The sequence below is a fragment of the Myotis davidii genome, unplaced genomic scaffold (genome assembly GCF_000327345.1).
Source record: "Myotis davidii unplaced genomic scaffold, ASM32734v1 scaffold616, whole genome shotgun sequence".
NCBI lineage: Eukaryota > Metazoa > Chordata > Mammalia > Chiroptera > Vespertilionidae > Myotis > Myotis davidii.
This window is the reverse complement of record NW_006291965.1, coordinates 2,730,599-2,742,508: the sequence shown is the minus strand read 5'-3', so window position 1 is coordinate 2,742,508 and position 11,910 is coordinate 2,730,599. Positions and strand designations below refer to the sequence as shown.

General features: G+C 46.8%; 1 protein-coding gene across 1 annotated transcript in view; it reads left to right on the top strand.

The window, feature by feature from the left end:
• The window catches only part of TJP2 (tight junction protein 2), a 34,241-nt gene that overhangs the window by 1,608 nt on the left and 20,723 nt on the right, over positions 1-11,910 (top strand). Inside the window, exons 2-8 of the mRNA XM_015565031.1 lie at positions 1,537-2,215; positions 4,824-4,927; positions 5,552-5,699; positions 7,162-7,270; positions 8,138-8,265; positions 8,821-8,887; positions 9,669-9,819. Coding sequence (XP_015420517.1) covers positions 1,537-2,215; positions 4,824-4,927; positions 5,552-5,699; positions 7,162-7,270; positions 8,138-8,265; positions 8,821-8,887; positions 9,669-9,819 — 1,386 coding nt within the window. The remainder of the gene's footprint in view (positions 1-1,536; positions 2,216-4,823; positions 4,928-5,551; positions 5,700-7,161; positions 7,271-8,137; positions 8,266-8,820; positions 8,888-9,668; positions 9,820-11,910) is intronic.

Genomic DNA, 11,910 nt, shown 5'->3' with positions numbered 1-11,910 from the left:
CACCTTTAGGCACTTGACATACCTTCATCATCTAGGGGCTGCGACTTCTTATATCCTCAGTACTTTAGGAGGGCAATGCAGTGGATGAGAGAGGTGTATGTAAATAATGCCTCCCTGCCTCTTTCTCGTCTTTCTCCTAACTTCGTACAACCAATGATTCTTTCATCTGAGTGAGTTTCACCTTCAGAGCCAGGTTAGAGAATTGGCTAGAGAATTGACTAGATTGAGAACAATGATAAAAGTGCATTCATTTAGAAAATAACATCTTAGCTCAAAAACTCATTTGTAAAGGCCCAAACAAGATGTGTTACATCTCTGAGTGAGTTTCACCTTCAGAGCCAGGTTAGACAGTTATTCTCCATGAGAATTGACTAGATTGAGAACAATGATAAAAGAGCATTCCTTTAGAAAATACATTTTAGCTCAAAAACTCATTTGTAAAGGCCCAAACAAGATGTGTTACATCTTCATAAACTAGAGTTTCTTAGGAGACAGTGGCCATCTGTAGCATTCATTCATTTGCTCTCTCATTCATGTAGCAGACATTGGTTGAGAATCAGCAGTGAGCCAGATGCCACTTGGCCCTGGAGCAGGTCTGCCTCACTCTAGCGGGGCCCGTGGACACACAAATCAAGAATTTGGAGCGTAGTGAGTTTAAGGGCAGTTCTAGGGGATGCACTCTTTTTTTTTCTTCCCCCAGAGATTCTATCAAACTTCATTCATTGCACCTGGCCCTGTCTTTTTAATCTAGAACAGCAGTTCTCAGCCTTTTTTTTTCTTCCCCCAGAGATTCTATCAAAGTTCATTCATTGCACCTGGCCCTTGTCTTTTTTGTCCTTTTTAATCTAGAACAGCAGTTCTCAACCTAGGGGTCGCCTAAGACCATCCTGCATATCAGATATTTACATTACGATTCATAACAGTAGCAACATTACAGTTATGAAGTAGCAACGAAAATAATTTTATGGTTGGGTCACAACATGAGGAACTGTATTTAGAGGTCCAGAAGGTTGAGAACCACTGATCTAGAAGGATTTCTCTTTCTCCCACCTCGTCCCCTAATTTCCCCCACCCTTCTTTTTAATGACGCTGACTTTTAGAAGAATCTAGGCCGTTGTATATAAACTGTCTCACTTTCTGGATTTCCGTTTTTGTAACTTAGCAACATAGAGTCCCTTAGTACTTCTCACACTGAGTACAGTGGGGCCTTGACTTACGAGTGTCCCTACTAACGAGTTTTTTGAGATACCAGCTGTCTCTCGGCCGATTTTTTTGCATTGAGTTGATAGAGTAATTTGAGTTAACGAAGGCCCCACTGTATTAGACAATTTTGCAGGCATTGTCTTGAGACCTTTACACTCATTATCTGACTTGATTCTCGACCCTATGAGGTCTTCATTGTCCCTGTTTTCCAGATAAGGAACCCGAGGCTTAGGGACACAGTTTTACCGGAAGGAGAACCGGAGCTTTTAACCGTTACATTCTCTTACGTTTAATTGTGATTGTCCTTTCTCCGCTCCGTGCTTTGGTGAACAGGTGGTCAAGAGGCCCCGGAAGGTCCAGCTGGCCCCGCTGCAGGGTGGCCTTCCGCTCAATGAGGAAGACCGGGCTTTCGAGGTGATGGATGAGTTTGACCGAAGAAGCGCCCGCAGCGGGTACAGTGATCGGTACAGTGAGAGGAGCCGGCTGCACAGCTGGGAGAACAGCCTGGAGAGGGGGCATCCCCACAACCGTCCGCGCAGCCAGGAGCGGGGCCGCGGCCGGAGCCTGGAGCGCGGCCTGGACCACAGTGACTATGGCCGAGACCGGAGCCGTGGCCGGAGCTTGGAGCGGGGCCTGGATCGTGATGACTATGATGGAGCCCGAGACCGGAGCCGTGGTCGGAGCCTGGAGCGGGGCCTGGACCAAGATTACTATGATGGAGCCCGAGACCGGAGCCGCGGCCGGAGCCTGGAGCGGGGCCTGGACCATGACTATGGGCGAGGCCGAGATAGCAGCCACGGGCGAGGCCGGAGCATTGACCAGGCCTACGACCGGGCCTACAGCCCCGAGGTGGAGTACCGGCACCGGGGGCAGTCCGACTCCCACTACAAGATGTCCCGGAGCTGCGAGCACCTCCGCTCGGGCAGCCCCACCCCCGAGCCCAGAGGGCGGAAGGACCACGAAGGTGACAAGCCCATCGGAGTCCTTCTGACGAAAAGCAAAGCAAATGAAGGTATCACAGCTTGATGAAGAAAAGCACTAGTATAATGACAGCTAGCTCTGCCATGTCCCTTACTGTGTGCCGGGCACTGACCTACATGCTTCCCACGGACTAGCTCATTACCTCCTCATCACTAACTCATGTAGGCGTTAGGACATCTTTATTTTATAGACGAGAAACTGAGGCATAGAAAAGTTCGTTGACGTGCACATTGAACTAGCATGGGCTGCAGAAATCTGGTTTTAAATTACTAGGCCAGTGGTTCTCAAAGCAGCACAAGCATCACCTGGGCACGTGTTAGACATGCAGATTCTCAGGCCCCTGCCACTGACTCAGAAGCACTGGGGTGGGAACCTGGAATCTGTTAACAATGCTTCCCCCGCCCTCCGGTGAGCCTGGTGAAGCTCACACTAATGAGACCACAGGAGAGAACAATAGCATTTTGGTTGCATTTTACCTCTCTGCCAGGACCTACAACGCTGTGTAGAAGGTTGGAATTTGAAACTTCAGAGAAGTTTTTGGTATGCCTAGGATAGCACAGGGACTTGGGCCTCAGGAATGGAAAAGTACCCAGTGGCTAGGAAGCCAGGTTATGGCCAGGTGGCCAGAAGGAAGGCCAGATAAGCTGACCATAAGAATGTACCATCCCTCCATTCCCAGCTCAAAAAAAAAAAAAGTGCAGAATTTTATCTTTCTTCTAACCGCTTGCTTTTCCTACCCTAACATGGAAAATTCCAGAAGCCCACCTTTTTCTAAAAGCCATCATTTTGTGCAAATCCGCGTTGTCCCCAGCTTAAAAAAGCACCTCAGCCAGGTCAGAGGACCTTCCTTTCCTCTGTGTTGTCTCCCTCAGCTTATGCTGGTGCTTAATAAAATCTGCCTGGCGATTTCTCTAGGGTTTCCTCTTACATTCTGTCTTGGGAACCCAAGAGCCCCAACGCTGGTAACGTGCCCATGCACGAGGCAGGCCGAGGCCCGGCTGCCGGGCCCACGCTCCATCCTGGGGCACTCGCACACGGTCACACCCAGGATTCACTAAAACCCTGTGGGCAGCGAGGGAAGCCACTGGCCCCTGCAGTTTAGGTGCGGATTCTGGAACTCGGAGGGGAAGCAACCTGCCCACATTTTGAAGCCAGTGGGTGGTGGAGCTATAACTCAGATTTCCAAGGGTGAGAGGAAATAAGGTGAATGGACAGGGCGACAGAGCCCGGCGGTGTGATATTCCTTGCGTTGGTTTTTACAGTCCTTGTAAACACATCTTTTCTCTTGTTCTCTAATGGTTCTCCTTCCAAAGGGGAAAAGAAAGGAAGCCAAGTGAAAAACTTGGTGCTGTCCAGGTTGGAAATTTGCATTAAATAGCCTATCTCTGAGGAATATGCGTCTCAGGAGGTTTAAGGATTCTATAGACTTTTTCTAATCATTTATGACATTAATTCATCAACCCACAAGAATTGCAGAGCCATACTAAGTACAATGTTTTTTCTTTTGAGAGCAATCCAACATCCAAGAAACCTCTGAGCTATGCTGGTTTTAGTTAAATACTTTATTGCTTTGCCTGGTTTGTTTACCCCTTTTCTTCACACACTGAAATATTTTTAGTGCTAAACCCCACACAATCTAAACTGTTACAGATGAAGGCCTTTCTGTGGGCAACTGCATTGCCAGCAGAATATGCCTAGTAAGATGTACTGAGTTGGTTTTTATCTCCCCAACATTTTATTTCGAAAAGTGTTCATTTTATAGCAAATACTCATACAGAGCCTGCACCTCGTTTTAACATCATTAACAGCTTTAACAGTTGTTAACATTTTGCCACATTTGTTTTCATTCTCCTTCCCTTTCCTCCTCTCTCCTGCTCCTTTTCCCTCTCCCTCATCCCTCCCGCTCCCTATCCCCTGTCTCCTAGGGGTGTTCTGGAACCCCTTGAAAGTATGTTGCAGGCAACATACACATAATTCACCCTTACATATTTCAGCAGGTATCCCCTGAGGCTAAGAACATGCTCTTACATAACCATAATGCCTGTATCACGTTAACATTAATACCCATTTTAATAAATTACAGTACAGTTCATTTTGCAGTTGCTCTAAAATAATGTAACCCACCCTCCACCCTACCACCTCATCCCCACATTGGACCAAGGATCCTGGTGAAGGTTCTTGCATTGCGTTTAGTTTTTATGTCTCTTAATCTGGAACAGTCCTGTGCCTCTTTTATTTTGTATGACATTGACTTTTTAAAATATGTATTTTATTGATTTTTAGAGAGACAAGAAGGGAAAGGGATAGGGAGAGAGAGAAACATTGATGTGAGAGAGAAACATTGATTGGTTGCCTCCCGTTAGCACCCCAACCAGGGATCAAACCCGCAACCTGGGCATGTGCCCTGACTGGGAATCGAGCCCGTGACCTTTCAGGGCAAAGGACATCACTCCACCTAGTAAGCCACACCGGCCAGGGCGACATTGACTTCTTTGGGTGATTCCAGGCCAGTTGTCTTGCAGAATATCCCACATGCAGAATTAATTTTTCATCAGTATTTTTAAGTAGTCCTGAAAACCAGACTAAGTTTTCTGAGCCAGTTGATGAAATGGGTGTCTGTGTCTGCTTCTGTCTTCTAGAGTATGGGCTCCGCCTGGGGAGTCAGATCTTCATAAAGGAGATGACCAGCACCGGTCTGGCAACCAAGGATGGCAACCTGCACGAAGGGGACATCATCCTCAAGGTGGGTGGACAGGGTAGAGGGTGGTCGGCTTCATGCTTGGCTCCTCGCCTGCGTTTCCGCATCCAGGTGCGAACACAGTGGGACTTTGTCGCACTGGCACGCAGTAGTAAGACAGAAACTGGGAAGAGCTGCACAGTGAGATCATTTTATCAGAAAAACCAGACTTGGAGAGCGCTGTCATAGATTAATAGCAGTTTTTAAAACATATATCACTGAGTACTTTGTTTCCCTTCCCTGTTTGTTTCAAGTTTAAGCTCCTATTCCCTAAATGAAGGAAAGATGAGAGGGCGAGTTGGTGGTATATGAATGCTGAATATTTAATAGTTCTTGTAAACCTCTCTGGTCAGGAGACACCTTCCGGTAGTAAACCAAACCATCGTCTTGAGCTTGGAAGTTAAATAAATTAGCAGAGTAACTTAAGTACACGACAGCGCTCTCATGCCTGTATTTGGGATCCAGGCATGCAGGGTTATAGTTAATTTAAAGGATAATGCATTTTTATTCAACCTCCCCCACCCCACCCCCCAAAAAAATCTCAGGTCTGTTTGAATAGATGAGCAAAGTCTTTTACATTTTTAGTGGGGGAAAATGTGAATTTTTCTCTTTTGCCATGAATAAACACAGATAAATGGCACTGTAACCGAGAACATGTCTTTAACGGATGCTCGAAAACTGATAGAAAAGTCAAGAGGAAAACTGCAGTTGGTGGTGCTGAGAGACAGCAAGCAGACGCTCATCCACATCCCAGCATTAGATGACAGCGACTCAGAAGGTAAAGAGGAGGCTGCAAGCGAGGCCGGAAGCAAGGGAGGCTGTCACTTCTGCGTTCTCACCTCTGTCCAGCCCAGCCATCCCACGGGAAGTTTGGTTGCCAGTGAAAGCCTTTCCGTTAAGCTTAGATGCCAGAAGAGAAATGTTCGGTTGTTACTATCTTATTAAAGTGTCTGCTGAAATCAGGTTTCCCATGCGAAATTCTGGTGCACTTGTGAACTCCCGGTGGACACGGATTAGGCTGCTGAGAACAAAACATGTTAATAAGAAATGTATGTACGAGAAGTTCGAAGAACTAACCACATACATTTGTAAATTGCTCATTCTTGCACGTGTTTTTTTAAAATATATTTTTATTGATTTCAGAGAGGAAGGGGAGAGGGAGAGAGAGATAGAAACATCAGTGATGAGAGAGAATCATTGATCGGCTGCCTCCTGCATGCTGCCTACTCGGGATTGAGCCCCCGACTGGTTCATGGGTTGACACCCAACCACTGAGCCACACTGGCTGGGCTCCTGTGTGTTTTTTTAAAGCGGCTATTAATATTTCCAACAAAGAGAAGACCATGTGGAAGATAGCATAAACTGGTAGACACTTATAATGTTAAGACTCAGAATGGTTTATATTGTGTATTCAGTGATTAGCAATCCATGTCACCTTTTTTCTTTTAAAGTATTATATTCATTTCTCAAATTATACCCAGGATAATTCTTGAACCATCTACAAATTACCAATAAACATAAGTAACCATGATATATCCTACTTAACCATCTCGCATTGCCTTTGTGTAGCAAAGTTTAGAAAAAATATTAGGTTCTCAAGTTTTAAAACAGTTGTTGATTTTGAAAAGAATTGCTGTCTAGAGCTTAGTTTAGTTTCCATTATATCCAATGTCTAAGCTGTTGTTACTGCTATGAACAGTGCAGAGAAATCATCCCAGCATGCTGAGAGCCTGGAGTGTGTGGCCTGGCTTTTCACAGTGTGGTCACCCCACTGGCAGCCTCAGCAGCATCTGGGAGCTTGATACACTTGCAGTGTCTCTGGCCTCACCCCAGAACAGCTGCATTCTCACCCCAGAACAAGAGCGCGGATGGTTTGTGTGCATTAATGTTGGAGAAGCATATACATGTGACCCAGTAATTGAATTTTGAGTCTTCAGTAGCAGCTTTGATAGAAAGTGTGATGAAAGAGGGATATAAAATTCTTTATTTGGCCTTGTCTTTATTAATTAATGCCCTCCCCTTCTGATAGAACATGTTAGTGAAAAATGTATGTACATGCAGTTCATAATCTGACTATCAGATTTTTTTTTTTCTTCACCTCGGGAAGACTATTAGACTACTAGCACATTTACTGCCTGCCTTTCTTCCGTTTCCCATGTTTCCTAACCAGAGAGAGGGATAATTTCTGGGACAGGTCTTAAATATTTCATGGCAAAGTCTTTTCTTATTTTTGAAACCAGATATCTCAGAAATAGAGTCAAACCGATCATTTTCCCCAGAGGAGAGACGGCAGCCGTATTCTGACTACGATTATCATTCCTCAAATGAGAAGCTGAAGGAAAAGCCCAGGTAAGGCGATGTGTATTTTCCCTCGCACACGCCGCTGTGTGCACCCATAGGTCTGTGTGAATCTGTCACATCCTATCTAATAATAGACAAACATGGTAATTGACCATACCTTCGCTATGCCTCCCATAGGCTGATCAGCGCGATATGCAAATTAACTACCAACAAAGATGGCTGCTAATTTGCATACTGCAGGCAGGGCGGGACAGCACCATCCCGCCTGCCCTGCCGCCATCTGGGTCTGCTATCTGCGACCCGGGGCAGTGGATGTCCCATGTGCGACCCAATCGGGGGTGGCCGGGCGGTGCAGCGAAGGCTTGAAGGCGACTCCGGCTGGAGCGAAGGCCTGGGTCACGGGTGCCAGAGGAAAACCAGTGCCGGCAGCCAGGGGAAGGGAAGGTCTATTGCATGAATCTTTTCGTGCAACAGGCCTCTAGTCTATACTAATAAAAGGGTAATATGCTAATTAGACCGGGAGACTTTCCGGATGTCCTTCCAGACAAAGCCTTAGTGGCGGGAAGGGGGGCAGTTGAGGTGAGGGGGCGAGCAGGCCGACAGGGGGGGTCAGTTGGGTGCAATCAGGCCAGTGGTGGGGCATTTGGGGGCAAGCAGGCTGACAGGCGGGGGCTGTTGGGGGCGATCAGGCTGGCAAGGGGGTGCAGTTGGGGGTGAGCAGACTGGTAGGTAGAGTGGTTAGGGGCGATCAGGCAGGCAGGCAGGCGAACAGTTAGGAGCCAGTGGTCCTGGATTGTGAGAGGGGTCACAGATTGGAGAGGGTGCAGGCTGGGCTGAGGGGCCCCCCCTTCCCCCTGCATGAATTTTGTGCACTGGGCCACTAGTTATGAGATGTTTACATGCCGTATGCTTAAGTTCGAGGGAGGACATCCAGAACAGATGGTCCCGGATGGGCTCCACACCCACTCCCTTCAAGTGTGCGGGAGATATTGCAGCTGCTACAGAGACCAGCCAGGAGCCCAAACACCAAGAGGAAGCTCCAGGTGAGGCTCATTTTATTTATTTCAGAGAGGAAAGGAGAGGGAGAGAGAGATAGAAACATCAGTGATGAGAGAGAATCATTGATTGGCTGCCACCTGCACAGGGGTTGAGCCTGCAACCCGGGCATGTGCCCTGACCAGGAATCACACCATGGTCTCCTGATTCATAGGTTGATGCTCAACCACTGAGCCATACCAGCTGGGCAGGTGAGGCTCATTTTAAATAAATAAATAGTCCCTTTCAGAAGTTTCTGTTTGGTAAATCCAGAGGATGGCTGGAAGGAGAGAGAAAAATTACTCGAAAAATCATTCTCAAATATGGAAGAGACACCTTGCATTTTAGAGGTTCATCTCTCACTTACTTAGAAAGGATTGGCACCTGCTATCTTAAAATTAAACTTCACTGTAAAGACTTACATTTGTTGTTTAATGTGATGACACATATGTAGCATAAGGTATAGAGTTGAATTTTTGGTGGGTTTTGTGATCTTTCTATTTTGAGACAAACACACTCCTTTCAGTCTAAGTCGATGACGACAGGTGCTTTCTAATCCACAGCTCCTCAACCGAAAGCATTGCCGAGGACTTTTCTTCGTCCCAGTCCTGAAGATGAAGCGATATATGGGTATGTATTCCCGTCTCTCTTTCCTTGTCTTCTTCCACATAGCTCTTTCTCCTTCACTGAAATCCAGAAGAATGGCATTTTTTTTTTAGCGACGGATGGTGATTTTGCATGTAATCGGCCACCTTGAACCAACCCCTGTTGCTAGTGTTCATGAGAAAGAGAAATCGTTTGTGGGAGAGTGAAATGTGGAAGCAGGTGACGTGTGTGACGTTAGCTGGATCTGCTGTGTCGCTTACCTGGCCACGTCTCCAGAATGTGATTCTGGATATTTGAGTTGGCAGCTGGGTAACAAGACAGGCGATGTGCTGCTTACCAGGTGCCTCTGTGGGGCTGCAGAGACAGGAGGGTTCCTGGGTGGGGGAGGGATGGGACGCCATGCTAGGCACTTGACCATGGTCAGTGTTCAAGAGCAGCAGCTCCTGGATGCGGAGGTGGCTTTCTTGAACCCAGGCTGTGTGTCCCTTTGACAGGAGCCCTGGCGTAGCCACAGGCTTGATTGGTTTGTATGGCCTTGATTTTAACCCTAGCCTTGCCCTTTCTTTGCTTTCAAATCTTGAGTGAGCTCCCATAAACATTCTATGTTTCCACTTTGGCACTGGCAAAGTGGGCCTGTTATATTCATCTTACAGTCCAAGGAAGATAAAATTACACATGATAGGAGAAAAATGAAACTATACATCACTCTATAGAAAGAAGAAATTAAATCTTTCATCTGCTCACGTTGGTCCCTTTTACAAAAGTAATCTTCATTTTTTCCTCCCTGAAACTGAAACCATGGAAGCCCCAACACCAAGATGGTGAAGTTCAGGAAGGGGGACAGCGTGGGCCTGCGGCTGGCCGGTGGCAATGACGTTGGGATATTTGTGGGCGGCATTCAAGAGGGGACCTCGGCAGACCAAGAAGGCCTTCTAGAAGGCGACCAAATTCTGAAGGTAAGGAAAGCCCCGTCCTGTGCCTGGAAGTTATTGGGCAAGAGTGGGGTTTCTGGCGGTCTTCCGTAAGGGAGGGGGAAGTGGTCCAACTTGTGACAATAGGTCGGCTGCAGGTTTGTTGATGCCCAGCATCAAGGTCTCAGCTTCCCTGAAATGGGTCCTGTTTTCTAGTTCTGGAACCCAAAAGTCACTCCTGGGTGGGAATTTATAATGTTCAAGACCCTTGCAAAGATTTGGATTAGCTTGATTAACAAAAAAAAAATCAAGGCTGTAACTAGAAAGAAGATCTTTCAAAATATCTTGCTGCCCTAGCTGGTTTGGTTCAGTGGATAGAACATTGGCCTGTGGACTGAAGGGTCCCGAGTTCAATTCTGGTCAAGGGCACATACCTCCTGCCCTGGTTGGGGCAAGTGTGGCAGGCAACTAATCGATGTATATCTATCATATTGATGTTTCCTTCTCTTTGTCTCTACCTTCCCTTCCACTCGATAAAAAGTCAATGGAGCCCTAACCGGTTTGTCTTGGTGGATAGAGCATCAGCCTGCAGACTGAAAGGTCCCAGGTTCGATTCCGGCCAAGGGCATGTACCTTGGTTGCAGACACATCTCCAGTAGGAGGTGTGCAAGAGGCAGCTGATCGATGTTTCTCTCTCATCAATGTTTCTAACTCTCTATTCCTCTCTCTTCCTCTCTGTCAAAAATCAATAAAATATATTTTTTAAAAAAGTCAATGGAAAAATATCCTCGGGTGAGGATTAATAACAACAAGAAAATCTTGCTACTTTGGGTTTATTTTTAAAAATATATATTTATTGATCTCCGAGAGGAAGGGACAGGGAGAGAGAGAGAGAAATATCAATGATAAAAGAGAATCATTGATCAGCTGCCTCCTGCACACCCCCTACTGGGGACCAAGCTTACAACCCAGACATATGCCCTCACCTGACCGGGATTCGAACCATGACCGCCTGGTTCATAGGTCGACGGTCAACCACAGAGCCATGGCTAGCCGTGCTGTAATTTTGTCTTTCATCGATTCCCCTGTCTGGTTGTCACTCTCAAGGCAGTGCACTGTAATTGAACAGAGGTGGGTGTTGGCACTAGATTGTCTGATTTGAATCCCGTCCCAGGCTCTCATTAGTTCTGTGACCCCGGCTCAACCTCTGAGACTCGGGTTTCTGTCTCTGTTCAGTGTGGATAAGAACACCTGGAAGATGAGCGTAGATAACACAGGCACCTAGCGGAGTTCCTGGCACAGAGCACGAAGGTCCATGTCCCTTCTTCAACCACTGGAAAAGAATGAGGCGCTGCCACTGAATATGTTATTGACATCTCAGGCTGCCAGGAGGGGGGTTTCTTGGTTAATATAATATTAGTACTTTAAAAGTTACTATATAGGAGTTTGTAATAATCCCCTGGTTTTGAAAAATGATAACCAACCCAGCTCTGACATTTTATGAGATAGGTGTAATGTATTTCCCAGTGACTTCAGAATAAACTTCAAGAATGCCAAGTACCTCTTGACTATTACAAACACAGAATGCTAGGGAACTGACTTCCCTGGAATTCCTGCTTCTGTAAACTTGCATTTCTTCTGTGGGAGGTACTCGGGGGTCTGGTAAGAGCATCTGGGCTCAGAGGAGAAGGGTGTGAACGTGGAATTCCTGAGGAAACAGGATGCAGTGCACCAAGCGGGCAGCCCTCTTGCTTCTTGGCTCTTGGCCCCGTTGCAGTAGTTCAGCTTTCGTTTCTGGAGCACACGAAGGGCAAACCTTGATCGTGAGCCTGGCTGAAGCTTTCCAGTGACATTCTAGACCCGCTTTGGCTTTGGTCAGGATCCTAGAAACTAAGTGTACCTGCGTGAACCTGGTGGTGCCACATGATCCTAGGAAACATCACTTACCAAGTGCTACTGATAAGCATCCCATCTAGTGCCAGCTCATACCAATTTACTCCTGGGCCGATGCCAAAGAAGAGAAAATGTGTTTCCTACCTAGTGTGGGGGCCATCGGAAGCCAGGTAGGAGTTTGGAAGCTTTTGCTCAGGAAGTCAAGGATAAAAAAAAATATTTTATTTCGGGGGGGGGGGGGGG